General features: G+C 36.2%; 2 protein-coding genes across 5 annotated transcripts; both read left to right on the top strand.

Annotated features, from left to right (window-relative positions):
- The first annotated feature begins 1,524 nt into the window (after positions 1 to 1,524).
- LOC113730720 (uncharacterized) lies at positions 1,525 to 6,303 on the top strand. Its single transcript, XM_027255593.2, has 6 exons — positions 1,525 to 1,794; positions 2,562 to 3,215; positions 3,998 to 4,086; positions 4,756 to 4,855; positions 5,976 to 6,027; positions 6,172 to 6,303. The coding sequence occupies exons 1-6, from the start codon at positions 1,642 to 1,644 to the stop codon at positions 6,177 to 6,179; spliced, it is 1,056 nt and encodes a 351-aa protein (XP_027111394.1). The 5' UTR covers positions 1,525 to 1,641; the 3' UTR covers positions 6,180 to 6,303.
- Positions 6,304 to 7,946: 1,643 nt separating this feature from the next.
- Positions 7,947 to 20,337, top strand: LOC113730721 (phosphatidylinositol-3-phosphatase myotubularin-1-like). 4 transcript variants are annotated; one of them, XM_027255594.2, is made up of 19 exons: positions 7,947 to 8,294; positions 8,398 to 8,466; positions 10,500 to 10,574; positions 11,528 to 11,599; positions 12,036 to 12,105; positions 12,616 to 12,665; positions 13,280 to 13,569; positions 13,677 to 13,750; positions 13,855 to 13,918; positions 14,076 to 14,141; positions 14,356 to 14,455; positions 14,554 to 14,667; positions 15,171 to 15,340; positions 16,575 to 16,659; positions 17,091 to 17,312; positions 18,006 to 18,065; positions 18,158 to 18,222; positions 18,862 to 19,141; positions 19,330 to 20,041. In XM_027255594.2, exons 1-19 carry the CDS (start codon positions 8,166 to 8,168, stop codon positions 19,846 to 19,848), a joined length of 2,574 nt encoding a protein of 857 aa, XP_027111395.1. In that variant the 5' UTR covers positions 7,947 to 8,165; the 3' UTR covers positions 19,849 to 20,041. The 4 variants fall into 4 exon arrangements, with proteins under 4 accessions (XP_027111395.1, XP_027111396.1, XP_071934820.1 ...); XM_027255595.2 differs by having other exon boundaries at positions 8,029 to 8,294; positions 13,861 to 13,918; positions 19,330 to 20,337; XM_072078719.1 differs by lacking the exons at positions 7,947 to 8,294; positions 8,398 to 8,466 and having other exon boundaries at positions 10,557 to 10,574; positions 12,030 to 12,105.
- Positions 20,338 to 20,391: the final 54 nt, after the last annotated feature.

Here is a 20,391-nt window from a genome sequence, read left to right on the forward strand (position 1 = left end):
CAAAACGGCATTGAATTGGATGTAAGTTTTTAACCCTCTTTATTTGTACCCTATAACTATGACAAAAACTTGTGCACCCTTACTTGGAGTAGTTGAAATTTGAAAGTGAATTTTTTTTTTTAAAAAAAAAAACTGCTATTCTAGTTTGGAAAATATTTTCCTGACAACTACATAGCTAAATAGAGAGTGGCATGGTGGTAGTTATAATAGTTCTACCACTTTTCATTTTCTAATTAAAAACATTTCTAGAAGGGGGATGGAGAAAGCAAGGGCGAAAATCGTAATTCATAACTCATAAGAATCTTAGCTTATTTTAATAAAATTAACAAAGAGATCTCAAAATTTGATTCTAATGTTGATTCAATAAGAGATGTTAGATTTAAATCCTCTCACCCAACAAACATCAAAACAGAGAACTGAAAATGTGATTGTCAAAATTCCATTGACACTGGTACTAGTGTGTTTGGATTGAAGATTATTTCACTTTATTTACACTTTACTTATACATACTGATTTAATTGCATCATCAACACATTTTCCAATCACCTTTTTATCTCACATACATCATATCAAAAAAAGTGCTACAATAAAAAATATTTCAAATAATTTACAATCCAAACACATTTATTAAATAAAATGTGTCTGTTCATTTACAATAGGACTCCACCTAGGGCTGTCAACGAGTTGATTCCAAACCCAGATCCAACATGCAATGAAAAGATCTGAATTTAGATCGAGATTCAGATCCGGATGGGTCTCAATATATAGGTTCAGATTTGAAGCCGAGTTGGATATATCCATTTTTAAGAATTAATTATGATAATTTTTATTTATACATAAAAATTATTAATACAATATTAACAATATAATTAAAGTAATTCTACTAATCATTTGATTTATAGAAAATTCTTTTAAATTTAAAAATAATTAGATTAGTAGCAAATTTTAATTAGAAATATGTTTTTAATTAAAATAATTATACTAATAAGATTTGGGTTCAAAACAGATAAGAACATGTAAATTCATATCCGATCAGTTTAGTTTATAGATAAAATGGATTTGGATTCGATTCGAGTAACTGGATCTATCACTTATTCCGTATCTTTTAAAAACAAATTGGATCCAGGTCAGGTATGAACCTCAACCCGATCCATAAACAACCCTAATTCCAGCTAACCTTTCATTTATTGTTCATCCTAAAAGCTCCTTCAAGTTGTTAAAAATATCTATTTGATTAAAGGTCACTAAACCCATAAAAACCGCAATGTAATGATCGCACACTCATTGTAAAACCCAATTTGAGCCTCATAACTCGTTTGGATTGTAATTTTTTTGACTTTTTGGGTAAAAAATTAACATTATAAGTATTTTTAATATGTGATGTATGTGAGGTAAAAAAAGATTGATAAATATGTTAAAGAAATATTCTAGAAACACAAATATTGGTTTGGGCCAAGCTACAACAACCCATTAATAAATCACACAGGCAGTTCATGGTCCAAAGTACAGAATTTAAATGACGAAAACACCCATAATTTTGCCATATATTACAAACCTACTACCCACCATAAACCGCCATCTTCTTCCTTTCACCCGTGCTCGTCTCTGTTGATTACTTTGCTGAATAACCGAGAAACAACAATGGGGAAAAGCGATGATTCAATAACGAGAAGGAAAAATAAAAAGAGCAGAAAAAAGCAAGAAAATAAGGATTCCTCCAAAGTCTCTAATCGCATAGCTTCCATTATTGCTGCTAAAAAGCGTCGACTAACAGGCAAACGCCGCAAGTGTCAGGTAAATCTTTACTTGGAAATTTACACTTCTTTTCAAAATATTTCGTTCTGCAGTTTTTGATGTGCTTTTCTTCGGAACTGTAATCGGTTTCTATTATCTGGGCGGGCCAAAGGATAAATAAATAGATAAATGAAGAAAGAAAGAAAGAAAAAGGGTGAAAAATGGACAATGGGTTGTCAATTTTATATGTTAATGTGTTAGACTTGATTAATTTGCGTTTGATGTATTTACTTTATGAATTTGGATTGTCTGAGCTAATTGTTAAGCATATCTTTTGGGGTTGTTGGTTATTTGATTTAATGTTCTGTTCGTTAATTTGCATGAATTGAGCTCTAAAATCGTACTTTGAATTACTATTCAGAGTTTAGATTGAAGATTTTCTGGGTTTTAAATTACTTATAGATGCGCTGTTCATTTTTGGTGGAGATTGAAGTTAGCGTTAAACTTGAAGTTAGACAAAGTACGAGGAAGATTCTTGGTTTTTATTTTATAAACCAGGAATGCTTGTCCAAAACCGTTTAATTATTCATCTGAGTAGCTGTGTCCTAAATTCTTAGTGGTTGATAAACCAGAGAGTAGGATTCACCCGTTGGGGTAATTCTGTTCATTTCGTTTTGCTTTTTAAGTGGGCATAGGTTATCGATAAACTGTCTGATTCATGTATGTCAGTTTGAAAAACGGGGAATAAAAAGGAATCTACGACGATAAATAAATGCTATATGGAAATTTCTTTGAGTAACAGCTAGGCATGTGTCGTAATTTTACAGGGTATGTGTTTTAGCCTTCCTACATCTGAGGATCCATTCAATGATAGATACGGTGAAACTGATGCTGTGAAGAATAAGAAACGACCTCTAGATTCTAGAGTAGACAAGACACATATGGACAAGAAGCGAGCATTGTCAAGGAACATGGCTGCTAATAAAGATCATGCAAATGAAGATGCCAAAAAAGAAAAGTTATTTAAACTTGAGAAGATTGAGAACAACACAATTGCATCTGTTACAGTCTTTAAATCTGAGGGGAAGCAAGATGTGGGGAAGCCTGGAAAAACGGAGGTCCCAATGCTTCAGGCCTGTGGGAACAAAACTGATGAAGGAGGGCATGAAATTTTTCAAGATTGCCCATCAAAGTTTTTAGTTCTTTGTCTGAATACCATTCAGAATGCTCTGCAACATGAATCGGCCTTTAGCAGTGAAGATAGACCTTTCTTTGTTCACAAATGGGGAGTTGAGTTTTGGAAGTTTTATTCAAGTGGAAGGGATATAGTAGAGACCAGTGGAGCAGATTCTGATTCCGAGCAAATTGCTTGGGTGGTGTCGTGTGCTGCTGATACCATTGCAAGAAACGAGAAGGGAGGATTGTCATTTAGCAGTCCCTTTCTTTTATTCATTGTGCCATCTCAAGAAAAGGCTGCCAAGGTTTGTGCATTCTATTTCTGAAAGAATATCATTTGTCACTTTTAAAAGCTGTAACTTTCCCCAAGTTGTGCCATTCTCATGTTGCGACTTCTTTGTAATGGTATTCTTATTGATTTGTTTTGTTTGTTTCAGCTGCCAGTCTTGATTATTTAATGTATTTTATTGTCTTTCAGGCATGAACACATGGTGTTTGTTGGTTGTGAGAGTCTTTAATTTGATGAAGCTTTAGTAGATTTAGAGTCAGATCTTAGAAATATGTGTATACAAGTTTTTTAATCAGTTAGTATCCGTCTTTTAGGAATTATTTCAAGCTTAAAGGCTGTCCATTTCAAGGAGATTTTCAGTAATTTAGGATAAGTTTTAAGGGGCTATCGAATGTCAGATTTTAGTGGCATATGATATTTTTTAATTTTCAGCTCAGACCTTGAGGGGAGAGAATTGCTAACAAGGCTTCTGTCACTCAATGGTGCTTTCCGTTTTATTTTACAGCATAATGCCTTCTATGTGTCTTTCTTCTGTCTGTACTTCTGGATCTTAACTTGGGCTTTGTTTGTGTTACCATTATAAAAAAAAAAAATTGGTTTTAGCTGGGACAAGGAGATCAAATGTTTTATCTGATATATATTGAAATTGATCTAAGCAAATAATTAATTGCACATGAACATTTGACCCCACAGAATTTATTCTTCGGCTCAAAGAATTTTTTCTTCTCTTTTGGAGATGTCTTTACCATAACCATTTTGTACGTTTTTGAATTTGACTATGTTTCATCTGGAGTTTAGGTACGGAAAATCTGCAAGCCTTTGAAAGCTCTTGGAATACATACAGTGAGTTTGCATCCAGGTGCCTCAATAGATCATCAAATTCGAGGGTCAGTTTTTAAAATCCTCCTTCTCGTTCCTTTTGTTTTTTTCTTATCTGAATTTGGCTTAGATCAATTTAATAAACATTCTCTTGCAAATATTTTTCAAGAAAGATTCTCAACATGTAGAAAAGTGTAATAATTAGTTTTACATGCCACATTTGATACTATGTATCAATTGTTAACTAGGTATTCACAAGCTTAATCTGTAAGGAATATGATCTTTAAATTACCATGTGATTTTATGTCTTTCAAGTTGATAAAATGTATCCACACTTGTTCAGACAATTTAATTTGGATTTTGGCTGTTTTGGTTAGCAGGTCTGACTCTATGTGATCGTCAGTATTATCTCTGACTTTCAGAGGAAAATGTACTGATTAATCAGATTGGACCGACAAGTATACCTATCATTGAGCAATGCAATCTTTTGGTAGTCTATGTCCAGATTATGACTCTCTTTAATACTATCCTACAACAATCCAATGTATTGTCTTTCACAGTAGAAAGATGTATGCACTTCGTAGACAAGGCATATTCCTTGCCAACACTAGACTAGTTAGGATCATGTCCAATGTGAGGCATTGGCATTCAGTGTGTTTGTTGCAAGCCATTTCAATTACTTTTTCTCAATATACAATTGTATTCACCAATCTTATGCCATTGCATTTCTTTGATAGGTTAAAAAGTTGTGAACCAGAGTTTCTATTATCTACACCTAAGAGACTTCTAGAGCTCGTCTCCTTAAACGAGGTCGACATCAGTGGGGTTTCCTTGCTGGTAATTTTGAACATATTTTCTATTTAAAATTGGTATTTGAGTTTCTAATTGTGTTCTCCTTGCTTACTTTGTTTCATATTTTCCTGGCAATTTACATAATGAATAGAAATATCTGAAATGGCAGAAATCTTTAGTTGGTTAAGTTGTGTACAATTACTTCTAAAAGAAAATGTCTATGAGACTAGATATATGAATGTGGACATAGTTTATACATGTGGTAATAAGTACTTTGATGCGATATTGGCAGAAGAATAGTTATGGGATGTGGTAACGCCGTTCCTCTGTGCATGTCAGGGCAAAATTCTGTGGGGATTTTTACTAGATCATCCATGCTTTAAGGATAGAATGCTGGGCTATTAAATATTCTCATGCTAAAAATGCCTTGTCAAATGCCTGAGCTAAAATCGGTTTTCGGTAGAACCACAAAGAGGAGGAAATGGACAACTTGTGGAGACGGTTGGTATGTTGCATCATAAACCAGAAACTGTACTTGTAAGGCTGAGTGACGTAGCACAATGTCCTTTAGCAATGAATGAAGACCAAAAGTTACAGCTTAAGATGATGTAAAATGAAAGAGATGGCCACTTTTGGTGTTGCAAATGAATCATCTGAGCTAACTAAAAGGGTTTACATGTAGCTTATGTGAAAAAGCTTGTGGAAGTTCTGGCTTGGTTGGGCTTTTTATTTGCTTGCTTAACTTGCATGGTGGTTTACTGTCTCTCGTTCTTGTGAAAACTGTTAGTTGGTAAGGTTTTCAGGCTAGTTGATGCCAAGCTATCTCAAGCTGGACCTTGTAGGCAGTTCTTTACTAATCTAATCTGGATGCACTTAAAACACATCCAATTACTTGCTGCCAAACTCATTTTGCATCAGCCTGAAACTTGGGATTACTGTATAATTGGCACGGAGAATTAGATAAGGACCGCTTTTGGATTTGAATCATATTCATCGCTTAATGCATGGGGAAGAAACTAACTCATTAAGCTTTCTGCTAACAAAAGAATTTCCCTCACTTTCGTGTGTGTTATCTGATATTTATGTGATTAACATACTTCACGTGCTTGGCGTAGAAGGTTGTTTATGGTAAATTATAATGTTGATCTGGAAATGAATATCTTAGGTGGTTTGCTGGCTCTTGAAACTACTCGGGGAAGATTTTGTGTCTGATTCTGGTTAGATATTTAAAATAATGCAAAAGGATATCTGTTCTTTTCTGTCATTTCTAAAGCTGAAATGAGCTATCGTGTATTGTAATGCTTCTTAGTTTTCTTTATTCACACACTTGTTCTGATCTAGAATTTTGATAATTGGTACAGGTTATTGATGGATACGGAACTTACTCAGATAATGATTGTATTGAACTCATTAGGCAATCAATTTTTGGGTGTCCCCAGGCAGTGGTATTCAGTGAATGCTCAAGTAATTAGTCTACTCCAATTTTGCCAAACCTTTTGCAGGGTTCGGTCTGCCGGATATCTTCTGATGATTTGGAGTGTGTTAGATGACAGACTCATTGAAAGGTATGGTTCCATAGTTCTTATTTCCTTTCTATCCCAGCACCCTTTTTTTTTTTTTTTGGTCCGATTAGTCTGATAGTGTTGATTTTAAAACTTGCTTAGATGAATGAAATATATGTCAAATGGTAAATCTTCATTTTATTATCCTTTGAACTTCTTGTGGCAGGTCAATTTTGATGTTGTTTGTCAATAAAGATAGATACACATCTTGGATTGTCTTTTCCAGACTCTTCGCCCCTCAGGAGTTCGGCCAACTCGGGCATTTCATCTGACCGGTTTCGTCATTCAGCTACAGTAAACCACCTCAGCTTGGCCTAATTACTGGCTTGACAAATGGGTCGCTGACAGTATTGAAGATGGAAATCAAATCGTCTGTTTTTCTTTTACAACGGAATAAAATAGTTAACAATTAAAATTGAATTTCACTTGAGCGAAATTTATAACTCCATCTCCAAGCAATCCCCTGACACAGAGTTTTTTCATTTTGCTTTTGGTTTGTTTGATTTGTCCTATTGTAGTCAAACATTCACAACAGGCAGGGTGCGGACAGACTCTAACCTCCAAGGAAATGAGCCAATTGTTTGCTAATTTGTTGCTGCCATCTTTGGCTGTGATCGACAAGCAACTTTGTATGTCGGCTTCAAATGCATTTTAGTGGAGAGAAAGGGGGCCCAAATTAAAAAAAAAAAAAAAAACTAGATTTTTGTAACGTGTTTAGAATAGGGATTTAATTCAACACGTGTGCTTGGCTAAAGGTGCATACTGAACACTATTATATGTTTGCAAAAGACTTTGATGTATTAGTTTTTTTTTTTTTTTTTTGAAAAAAGCTAAATTAATTTAAAAAATTGTTAATATATGCATTATATAATATGGTATGTGGGAAAAATTGAAAATGTATACATGTATATAATATGGTATGTGAATAAACGGAAATTTTTTTTTATGCATTCTTGAAATAACGCACCAACTCATCAAGATTTTAAAAGATTGATTTCCTTCCATAAACGTGAGTGAGGCTCATTGGAAATCTCAAACGTTTTTATATTTCAACTTGATTAAAACATGAAGCATGGGTGGTATATAATGGCATTATACTACCATATTACTTGCTAAGAAAGTAGTAATAAACGTATTGAATACCATGACGTATAGAGAAATATTCCCATTTGAATTGTTATTTTTTGATGGAATTTTTATAGAAAAATGCTCCCAAACTGAACAAGGTATGGAATTTGTATAAAAAAAAATACACTATAGCAATTTTATACATGTTAAGTGAAAAAGATGATTTAAGAAAATACGGTCACGAAAAATATAAAATTAGTAGTATTTTTTCCAAAAGCGACTGAATACGAAAAATATAAAATTAGCAGGAAATTGCAATTCCAACATCAGCTCATACATTTGTAGTATTTACATTCAGTTGCCAACTATATGTAGCATAGGCGGTTACGTGGACCCCGCTTCTCGCATACGTGTCCTCCACATCACGTTTTGCCGAGCACCCCCAAACAAGTTTTCATCTCCCAACTCTCAAGACTCCAGAGTCTCAACAACTAGTCACTACCATCACAATCAAATTGAAAGTTTGAAACAGCCACCGAAAAAATTGGAAAAAAAAAAAAAAAAAAACACCGCATCGGTCAACGATTAAATCATATCCGTACAGCTTTAATTAAACATCGCTGTCACGATTTCCCGTGATTACTCATTCCTTCATCATTGTTTAATTAAATCAGCAGAAAAGCATTTTTCCGCCGAGACGCCGACGCCACGACGGAACGGTTCCCATGGACCTGCCCAGGACTCGGGTGGGACGATCCACCTCACTTCGTGACCCTTCCGACACTCGATTCACTGACTCCGATAAAATTGAAGGCGCTGGTAGCTGGGAAGCCCTTGAATGGACTAAAATTGAGGTAAATTCAATTTTCTTTCACCTGCCTCCTTTATCATTCTCCCTGTTAGGGTTTCGTTTATGATTTGGAATTCATATTTTGTATGTTTTCCTGCAAATTGCAGCCTGTTTCGAGGTCGGTTCCACAAGGACTGCAAGGTTTCTTGCTCGAAGCTGAACGTGTTATCGTAGAGGTAAGTGATAAGTTTGTGTGCCTCTATGTTAGTCGCGTTCTCCAAGCCACAACTCTCTGCGTGTGCGTGTACGTGTGTGTCTTTTAGTTTCGTTGTATTTTTTTTTCACATTTGCTTGCTGTTTTAGATTCTCTTTAAGAATTTGTATGAGGTTAGTTGAAGTAGTGAGTTTGTAATTGGTTGGAGTTAAAAGGTTATTTATAAGTATTCTGTTATCATTTGATCCGATGGGATTAGTTGGCGGGAGTATTTATTTGAATGTGCGAAATTGGAAATTTTGAACTGATGAAAGATCTCATTTTACCAAGCAAAAGACAGATCAAAAGAGGAACCGGAAATAAATAGCATTATGCTTTACTCTATGTTGGGGTGTGGAGAAGTTTGGCTGTTAAATTATGTTTCGTTCATCTAGAATCTTCACTTGTTGTTTTGCTCGTAGCAATGACAGCAGGCATCTACACGATCCAATTAAGGGATCCTATTGAATCTACATAGGTAAGCAGATTATGGCTGATAAATGCATTGTACCAATCGGGGCCTTCTCGCTGTATTTGCTTTTAATGATGACGTAAGTGCAAGGTACTGGTTGTATTGCGCGTTAGCATGTTTTTTTTTGTATGCTTCTTATTAAGGAGTATCGAGGATGAGCCTCCACATGTGCACGCATGAACAGACAAGTCTGCACATGTATGCCTTCTCATCTACAATTAGCTCAACATTGGTTCAATTTGTTCTGGGTATGGTGTTTTCCTAATCTCAGGAAATCTAGATATTGTACTTAGGGCATTCTGCTCATCCATTCATATATGCAACCACTAGCAGATTTGATTTTGCATCTTCTTGTTCCCCTCCTTGTAATTATTGTCATCCCTATGACTGGGGACATTGTTCGGACACTGATTTGGTAGTTATTCTAAGAGTTGCCAGGATCGACTATTCTTGATTTCTGTTGACATTGAGAAAGCTGTAGGTCAGAATTGTTTCGTAAATGATTGATTTGAAGGGCAAATATTTATAGCTTTGGTCGGAATTGACCTAGTTTGATGCTATCCTAAAACAGTTTAGTGACTGTCACAATTCTCTATGCCAATCAAGTGCAATTCCTTGCAAGTGGTAGGAAGGATATTGAGAATACTGCAAGGTGTTTGGATGTGTACATTACTGAGGACACTGAGGACTAGGAGATAGATAATCTAAGGTAAACCGCTAAATGGTAAACTAAGACCGTGATCGTTTTAGCTCTAGAATCGGGGACTTCGAAATAGATTTGGAAGAACTTGGTTATTGACATGCTGGGGATTTACTTAAAGATGCCTTCTTTTTTCCGGATCCTGAAGGAGACTTCTGACTTGGATGAATCAAGTTGGTTATTTCCATCATGATGCATGTGTCATACACGGGAATATTTATGTTGTCTATCTATCTGATGTCAAAAGAAAGTCTAGAATTGCACAACATTATGCAACTTGCCATCCCAGTCTTCTTTCTACCACAAGAGCTGGAATTTGGTGCAACTGACTTTAATTTATTTGATAGATTCAGCGTTCTTAAAAGCACATGCTGTTCGCATCTTCAAAACACATATATGGGTAATAGGTAAAAATTCCTTTGTAAAGCCACCCAATAGAAAATAGGAGAGGAGCATCTGCAATAACTTGCCAACAATTTGCTATGGCCAAAAATGATTCAGCTGGTTAACTTACTTTACTTAAGGGAGTTAGTGAGTATATATGAGATGTCATTTTATGTTGATTTGGTAAACATTTGCTTAACTTTGTAAAAAAAAAAAATTCCTGGATTTAATTTTATTGTATGGTTTTCTTGTTTCTTTGTGTAAATTTGAGGTTTTATAGACTGGAATTCTGGTATCATTTAGCTTGTTTATCTTGTCTTGGATTAGTCTTGGCTTTTTTTTTTCAAGAAAAATCACACATGCTTTATTTCAACCATTGTGTCCCTTTACATTATTCTTTACTCTCTAGCTAGTATGAGCATGTCATGAAGCTTACTGAGATTAAAGAGTCTGCTTGCAGGGATATGGTGTTGTTCTTGTTAATACTGATGAGGCAGGGACCTTGTTTGTGACGAACTTTCGTCTTCTTTTCCTGGTAAGTGATGAATTTGACATACCCAAGCATTATGTTTCATTTCCTAGACAATCTATTTGGTGATGCGAGTTTAATGCGGCTTTCTTGGTGAGTGCTGCAAGGGATTTTCTATCACGTGGTTTCTGTAATGAGTTATGTTAGTAGAAACAATAATGTTGAAGTCTTTTTAGCCTTGCCAAAGTTTTAGGGGCTATCATCTTCCTAATTGTTGCATATCGGTGTAGCAATATTTCTTTATTCTTTACTTTTCTTTTTGATATTTGATCCTCAAGCAAAGGTAAATTTTTGTGGACTAAGTTTATCAAAACAATTTCTTTTATACCCATTAACAAAGTAATAGGTGCTATTTCTGCAATGATCTCTGCTGGCATCAAGTTCGTGAAGGTCTATTAGGTCCAATAGCTAGCTAAGAACAAGTTTTTTTATGTCTAGTGATTTCTAGTGATTACTTGGCATCAAATTCCTATCCTTGACTTGGGTCTCTTTTCCAGTGACTAGTGATTACTTCTTTCTCCTCGTGTCTCTTACTTGTCTGGGATTTACTTGTGGTGTTCAATCATTTACTTTGTTCACTCATGCTGTATGCTTTTGACTGCCATGTGTATAGCATGCTTCTTGTTGAGATAGTCAAGAGCTCTGATGTTTTAGAACTTAAGTTACATAAAGAAGTTTATATGGGCAATGTTTTGCTAGGCATTTTTGTAGTTTTTAATTTCTCTGGTACACAATATTTCTTGTCCTATGTTTTTTGAGTTATTGTGTTTATAGTTGTAGATTAACTATGTTCAAGTCTAGAGCTTGTTTTCTCTTCTTCCTTTTTTTAATGTTTTTGTAGAATATTGAATCTAAAATTTAATTTGTCAGTTTTTCTATTTTTTTTAATCCCTTAAACCAATTTTTGGAGTCAATTTTTGAAGCTGCATTACTCATGTAGAAGTTTGGTTTTGTTGCAGAGTGATGGTTCGAGGAATATAATTGCACTTGGAACCATACCTTTGGCAACAATTGAGAAATTCAACAAGATTGTGAGTTTTGACTTTTCTTGCCTTATGATATCGTCTACTTATGTTCATTATCCAAGTTCTTGGAATTTTTCACAGATTATGAATTAGAATTATTTCCTTTGGAACGTCTTATCAAAGTAAGTACTGTATTAGTTGCAAAAGACTAAAGGAGAGAATACTGAATATTCAGAAATACATGAAGAATCCAGAGAATGCAGAAAGCTGAAATTAAGAACTACAAGTTGTAGTTTCACAGACAAAATGATGCTTAAAACGACTTCTGTGTCTTTATATATTTGCTTATGTTAGGAGCGTTGTGACTATCCTTTTAAATTTGTCTTCTTGATGGGAATTAATTTTGTTGTTGCGATCATTATATTTAACTGTTTACTTGGGCTTTTATTCTCATTGAACATAGATTAACTACATCCAATTCTTGTTTTTCATGGAGGCATAGGTTATGAAGCTTCCAGCAGCTCCTAGGCAAACTGACAGGAGTCCTTCCCGCCGACTGCTTCAGGTCATTGGTATGCTATTGGATAGAATCTGTGCTGTACATTTCACAATCCCGCTTCTTTTATTTCTGGTTCATTCTTATCAAAAATTTTCTTTGATATTGGGGCTTCATCCTACTGGTTTGTGGGCCTCGGGGAGTAGGTCTTCCCCAGTTTGGTTTTGTCAGAGAAATATACACCAGCGGTAGATGAGATGGGAAATAATCTTGTGGTACTTTGGACGTTTTTATGCACTAAATAACAACCAAAAGAAACATTAACCTTTGCAACATATGGATCTAACCCTGTTTGTGGTTATAGATTTATGGATTCTTCAAAACCCTACTGGTTCATGGAGGCTACTTTGAATTGGTGGTATAACTTCTTATAAGAGAAGTTAGTTACAGTATAAGATCGATTTAGCTCAAAAGCACCTGCTGAAAAAAATTGAGAATGTTTTGGCAAATGTTCCTTGTGATCAGTCTGTACAATTAACGTCCACGTTTGTTTGATACACTTATCATCCTCAACTGTATTTTTCAGGCAAGGATATGAGAATAATTGTTTTTGGTTTTCGGCCTCGAACAAAGCAGGTCAGTCATCTCAAGGATTAAAGCTTCATTTCTTCATCTCTGTCTATCAATGGCCTGCACATTTGGGTTTGGATAGATTTTTACTTAGCCTCTTCTAATTTCCATTTAGCTGTCACTGTATCCATTAATTCAACCAATGTAGTTTTTTAACATCCCTTGTTCTGTTTCACTCTCTGTTGCTTGTGTTTGTAATTTCCACCTATGTAAAGCCTGAATAAAATTAGTCACCTGGATTTGTTCTACTGAGTTCCAACGAAGAGAAAATAAAAGTGATAGTAGCAGTAAATTATTACTTGTTGCTGAACTTTTGATTGGTGAATGAGAAAATTTCTGAGTGCTATCATCACGAGTTCTGAGTGCTATCATCACGAGTTTCACAATCAACCCCTACCATACAGTGCATTGGGTGATTGATTTCCTAATTAGTAACTTCTTATGACCTCGGCGTGATGAGATAGATAGGTGGGCCTGGCTTCTCAGTTAAATGAAATTAATTATGTTCTATGCTGCTTTATTTCCCAAGTCATATGTTAATTTCCTCACAAGAATCCTTTAGCTTTTCCCAAGCATGTTGAGGATATATGAAACTGATTTTGATAGGTTCTGATTTGCAGAGGCGTGCTGTATATGATGCATTATTGAGGTGCACAAAGCCATTAAGGATTTGGGATCTTTATGCTTTTGCTTCTGGCCCTTCCAGATTCACTAACAGCGATCCTAAAGTGCGGTTATTGGATGAGTATTTCCGGCTTCTAGGTCTGAGTTCGTATCATGCTTCAACAAGAATGATTGAAGATGGGTCATTCACTTTGTCCAATGAGTTGTGGAGGATCAGCAGTCTGAATTCAAGTTATACTATGTGTCCTACCTATCCATTTGCATTGCTGATCCCAAGATCTGTAAGGTGACAACCAATATAATACTTTCGTTTGAATGTTCAAGTCATTGTAAAAAGTATTAATCATTTATAATGATATCTACCTAATAACTTTGCTTGGCTATTGATGTTAGTGATGAAGAATTGCTGCAGGCTAGTACATTCCGTGGGCGGTGTCGGTTGCCTGTTATTACTTGGTGTAACCGAGGTATGTAGTCTTTCAGAATTAAGCTTTTATTAGTCATGATCCAATGGACCTGTCTGGCTGTGCCATAAACTTATGTATGTTGTAATATCATTGCTAATTCATAGATACAGGTGCTGTACTGGCGAGATCAGCTCAACCTCTTGTTGGCATTATGATGAATATGAGGAGGTGAAATATTATTTACAGAGCTTGTACCTTTATAACCCTTAGATGGTGATTTAGGTTTTACTGTTATATTGAAGAGTAAGAAATGGGACGGTGTCTATTAGCATGGAAGGCTGACCCATAAAACTTTTGGTTGCCTAATCTTTGTGTCATCTGCCAGCAATGCTGATGAGAAGCTAGTAGCTGCACTGTGCACTCAAATTTTTGGATCAAGGGAGCAGCGAAGGTAAACATTTTCTTTATTGCTGTGATGACTTTTGCCCCCCTATTCTATCTTGATACTTCTACTCTTCGGAGGCTTCCTATTGAATTGAACATAGTAGCTGCTTTACTGAATATGTACTTGACTTTAAACAGACAGCAATTAAGAAGGCGAACAAACTTCTGTATATCTTATCCAATAAGATATGTTTGGTGAAGTCGTTTTGTTTTTGTTATAGGAAGCTGTACATTGCCGATGCAAGGCCTCGTAAGAATGCTTTAGCAAATGGAGCCATGGGGGGTGGATCAGAGTCATCTTCTAATTATTTTCAATCTGAGGTCTGTTTAAGGTTTGAGTTACCTCAGTCTTCTAACATCTGGTCTTCCACAACTTTTACATTGAGTACTCATGTTTATTCATTTTAATTGGTTATCAGATTGTTTTTTTCGGGATAGATAACATACATGCAATGAGGGAGAGTCTTGTTCGACTAAGAGACTACCTGGATACGCATGGTTCTGCTTCATCCGATGGAATGTCATCATTTTTGGTACTACATGAGATTCTTTAGTTGACCATGCTGTTAGTGAGAAACATTATTTTGCGGTATTTGTAAATGAATCTTAGACTAAGATATGCATGAAATTGGTTTGTGCAATTTTCGTTTGGCGAGAACAGTTTTACTAAATAATAAGGCCACCTTGCTTGTTGTCTAAGAATTATTATCAGAATTAATGTGATCAAACACCTTAAATTGTTTTTTCCCCCTTTTCTGTGTTGCCCTCTTAGATTGCTATGATAACAGCATTTTATGGTCAAATTTGCTTTATCTTACTGCAGTTTTGATGCTAATAACTCCGTGTCAGGCATTATTATATTCCTTGTTATCTCATCTAGATGGTTTGTGATATGCATGCGATATCCATAAAATGTTGTTATGTCCTTGCTGTGACCTTCTAGATATCATATCATTGAACTGAAAATGGTAAAAGCACTTTCTTGAACATTTTCTGGTTCTGTTCTTCAAGTATGTGCATCTTTCCTATTTTGCAGAGGCACGGGGGATGGACTTGGGGAGGTGGTAACCTTAGTAGCATGTCTGCCTCAGTTTCAACGCTTGGAGACAGCGGTTGGTTAATACATGTCCAGAGTGTCTTGGCTGGTTCTGCTTGGATTGCAGCTCGTGTTGCTTTGGAATCAGCATCAGTTCTTGTTCACTGCAGGTGAGATGTGTCTCTAAGTTAATGTCATGGTCGGTTGAGATGCTCTTTCCCATTTTTTCCCCTTGGGATTAATTTGTCAAATTTTGGTCCTATTCTAATCAGGATCGCGTTTAGCTACTGTTGGCCTTGAAAACTTATGTATTTCTGCCTTGTATCACATGGGTTTTTGGGATCTGTTTACCAATTTGGTTTAGGTTTCTGCCTTAGCTGTTACATTTTACTTGACCTTTTGGACCTACAGTGATGCTATCCTAGGTTTTTGCTTCTTCTGAAGTACCATAATATACAGTTAAATGGGAGTTACATAAGTGGGAAAATTGTTTATCTTTTTTCGTCTGTTTATTAGATGCTTTTGGGAAGGATGACAACTTCGCGAGATACCGTATTGCACTTCCTGGAAGTCAAAAGCTCTTGTTAACCTGAGTTCGCAACTTGGATGTACTCCATTTTCCCTCTTGTATTTCCTCTTTGAGGAAAAGTTGGAAGAAGACAGAATTGGATAGTTAGGCCTGTTCTAGAATAAACATAGAAGATTCTTTCCTCTTATTATTTCATTTATAGACCTTAAAAGGTGATTTAAGAACTGATTACTTTTTAGCGCTGATTGTAGTCATTAATCTTTGTAGAGTAGTTTTTTGCATAAATCTTTGTATGTAAATTGTCATGAATAGAATTTTACTGGAGGTTTTGGTTAGCCAGTTCAATTTATGTGTCAATTAAAGAGAGTTCACATTGTTGAAACTTGTGAAAACTGTAAAAAAGATGACCTGATAGAGCCGTCTAGTTCTGGACATTTGGATTTCCTGAACTAACAAACAATTAACACAGTTGTCTGCAAAATAGATGTTGAGTGCTGACTTTACACCATAACTCCATCTGACTATATCCTTTTTCATGAAGAAGATCCGCTTGTCAGTTTTAACAGAGCTTGCTACATAAATGATACTGCCTCAGATTTGTTTGTCCACTCTGGTATGATAAGGATAGTTTTCTATGATATGTCAATCCAGGGAATTGTTCTCCTCCTCCCTCCTTATAAACTCTAGAAAGAGCCATGAAACACCTTTTGTTTTGGAACCCTCTTTGCTCTTGCCTGGTAGTGTGTTAGTGAGGGTGTCTCGGGCATTTTCTTGGATCAGAAGAACACTCTTCACTATTTTATTTTCATCTTTCTCATTAGCTTTGGACATCTCTGTCAATCGCAATTCACTTGATTTTATAAGCTACAATGCAGTGATGGATGGGATAGAACCACTCAGTTGGTCTCACTCGCCAGTTTATTGCTTGATCCATACTACCGGACAATTAAAGGTTTTCAGGTACTGCTTGAGATACCAAATCAATTACAATCTTTTTATTTATGTTGACTACGTATCATGTTGACAGCATTGTGTTTGTCTCTGCTTTCGAGTGTTTCAGAATATGTTTTCATGTTATTCTGCAACTGCAAGCCTTACTGTTGGTGGAATGGTTTCACAGCGACGTTGCCTGCTCTGCTTCTTTTAGGTTTTGTTAGATAGAAGCAGTGTTATATAGTGAAAAACATACAGCATTTAGTAGGATGAGTATTTCAGTGTGTTTTCCAAGTTGTTCGGAGTTGAATTTTGACTAGCTATTATTGCAGGAATATACGCCATTTACGAGATTAGATTCATAGAGAGTGAATCCTTCAATAAGCTTCAACATTTCATGACAGTGAGGATGACATTGTTTGTCTTTTAATGATATGCTAAATGTCTATCTGATTCAGGCACTTGTGGAAAAAGATTGGCTAGCATTTGGCCACCCATTTGCAGATCGTGCTGGAATGCCATCTCTATCTGGAAGTGGCAGCATGCCTTTTGAGTTGTCTCGTCAGTCTTCCACAGGGAGCTTCTCTTCATCACCCTCACGCCAAGCATCAGGGTCATTTACATCTCAAGCTCCAGCTACATCACATACACAGAATAATTATTCACCTATCTTTTTGCAGGTGTGTGGGATTTAGGTAACCATAAGCTGTGAAGAACACTTCTCCTTTTTTCCCTTGCTATATTTTTTTATTCATGCTTACTGCATGATAGATATAAAGGTATTCCAGAAAAATCAAGTCCAAACTGGTTTTGAAGAGATGTACAGTTTGCATGCTGAGTTGGATTCTTGCTATTCCGAGCAGGCATGACTATAAGCATCAATGACGATTAGCAAATAGTTGGTGCATCATTCATGATTTGAAGTTTGATTTCAAGTAAACTCATGTACCAGTGTAGTTCAGTGTGATGAATCCCCTGAGTTGGACTGCTCTAGTGACAAAATGATTGTGTGAATGTGATTCACTGGCACATTGATGTACAAAGTACATGTCACTGGTTGCTTATTTTATTGATACTTTTAAGATAATGTGATACACATTAGACAATCAGGAGTTCTGGTTTTCTTGCAATTAGAAAATCTTCAGCATCTCAGAAGAGTACAGTGTGGGAGTAAGTCTTAAGTTCTCCAGTTGAATGCTGATACCTAGCTTACTATGGCTAAATGTTGAATATGCCTTGAAACTGAAAAGCAATTCTTTCTTGGGTCTTATTAAATGATGAAAATCAAGTTGCAACTATCATCTCACTTGTAAATGGTCATGATGCTTTTGTTTATTTTTCCTGATTTTTGGCGTTTGATTGTTGCTCTGCAGTGGGTTGATTGTGTTTCACAGTTGTTACGGCTGTATCCACTTGCCTTCGAGTTCTCCTCGGTATGTATTTCTGTTTTATTCCTGAATGGATGCTGATTTTTCTCAAGAATTTCATGTGTTGCCTTTAGTGATTCTTGTTTTTTGGCATGCAGGGATTCCTAGTGGACTTATTGGATTCTATCCTTTCATGCCGCTTTGGAAACTTCTTGTGCAACAGGTATGATTCAGCTTATGCTGTCTTAACCTATTCTGAAAGATAAAACAGAAGAAAAGTAATAGTTAACCTAATGCGCTTAGACTCATTGCTGCCAAATAATCTCCAACTTATGAATTCAGTGACATACAATGCATCACATTGTGAAGGGTGACCTGGGGCTGAAGTACATAGCACTTTTTATGTACTTGATGTGTAGTGCACATGGTGTTGTCTGGAATTCCAGATGCTATAAGTTTGCCATAGTTCATATTTCTACAAAGATGGGGCAAATCCAATACTTGGCAGTAGGAATCTAGAGGGATATGGTTATCCTCACTACTTAATAAGTTTCAATCTACTCCCTAGTTTGCTTTGGAGCTTTACTATGGAGCTCTCTGCAGTTATACTTAAATCTGAGACCATGCAACTGTCATGAATCACAATAATTACTGTGGCACATAGCATCATCAGTATTTGTTGGGAGTTCAGACAAGTTACAGTGTGAATTGCAAGGATAGTTTTTAAACTATAGTAAGTCAATCTGAAATAAATTCTGTGGACAATCTTTCATTTTCCCTCTTCAGTCCCCTTCTTTCCAATAAAGATGGAGTCAAGTTTCAACGTGCATTTTTTCATAGATTTTCTGTTTTACAAATTCAGTGAGAAGGAAAGGCAGCAAGCTGGTATTTCTGATTCCTGTGGCTGCTTATGGGCGTACATGGCTGATATGAGAGCTTTGAATGGAGGTTATCATGTGCATTACAATCCTTTCTATGAACCATCTAAACACAATGGTCCACTACTACCACCTGCAGCGGCTTTGGCCCCAACAGTTTGGCCACAGTTCCACCTTCGATGGGCTTGCCCAATGGAGTCTCAGGCTGGAGAGCTTGAAGCACAATGTCGGAACATGAGTAAAAGGTTTACTGAATTGCAGAAGGTGAGAGTAAATTCTTTTCATCCCTTGCTCTAGCTTTGGTACATAGGCTTATTCTAGATATCCATTTTTTCCCCTTTTGTGATTAGTTTTAGAAAAATAATATAGAGTGAACTCTTCTCCCTATAATTGGTTTTATATGGAGTCAACTTTATGATTAGAAGTTGTAAGATTTTTGCAATTATTAACAGGCAAAAGAAGAGACTGATGCAAGAGTTAAAGAAACCACTGCTACTATGGAGTCCTTGGCTGCTGAGTTGCAGAATGAGAAGGTCATCAGTACATCAGCAAAGGAGTTGGCCAGCCGGGCCAGCAGGGAGAGTGCAGCAATAAAGCGTGCACTACAATCACTGGGGTGTAAAGTGCACTTCTCGGGAGATGGTGACTGCACTGTTGGCATTGAAAGTAATCCAACTGAAATTCCTCAAAAATCTGTGTACTTTTCTTCTAAGGAGGAATCAGCTGGTACTGGTGTCAGTAATGAGAAATCAGAGCTCTCTGTTTCAGTCACCGTTTTGGCAGATGATGTTTCCAATAATCCAATTAACCGATTTTGTGAATCTTTATGTCCGTTACATACTAGGGAGGGAGGTTGCAGATGGCCTGATGCTGCCTGTGCTCAATTTGGGAGTCAATTTGTTGGATTAAAAGCAAATTTTGATGCGTTTGATCGGCTGTCTATATATGATAGGTATTTCCAGCCAGAGTAGACAGTCGACATTTTAAACTAAACATGAGGTACGGGGACTTTAGGGACATGCTTCTGTCTTGCTATCAAATTGAGGATCTCTTGTAAAGAAGGAACTTTAGTGTAGATTAATTAGATAAAAGTTTTGTTGGAGTTTTTACATGAGACACAAGTGAATAACAAATAAGCCAGTGAAGGTTATAGTGGTCCTAATATTGGAGATGGGCCCGGGGATTGCTTGTACAGGTTAATATATATAGTTGGGTTTTTGTTTATCGAAGCTAATCTGAGGATGTACATTAAGAGCTCCTCATTGACATAGAAACTGGCTAGTGGACGCGGGTACAGATTTCTGTACTTGCTTCAGGCTTACATGTACATCGATCAAATTTCCATTCTTCTCTCAAGCAATCTAAGCTTGTGATACAGATACTTAGATTTTATTCAGGTTTTGTGTTAATTGTATACTCATATCTCACAGCGTTTCAATAAATTAATTTTTGAATGAGTAGTTTTTGTTCTCTATGTGTTGTAGGAGTCATGTAGTGGTAGTTTTCCCTTGACT

This window comes from Coffea arabica, chromosome 2e (genome assembly GCF_036785885.1).
Source record: "Coffea arabica cultivar ET-39 chromosome 2e, Coffea Arabica ET-39 HiFi, whole genome shotgun sequence".
Lineage (NCBI taxonomy): Eukaryota > Viridiplantae > Streptophyta > Magnoliopsida > Gentianales > Rubiaceae > Coffea > Coffea arabica.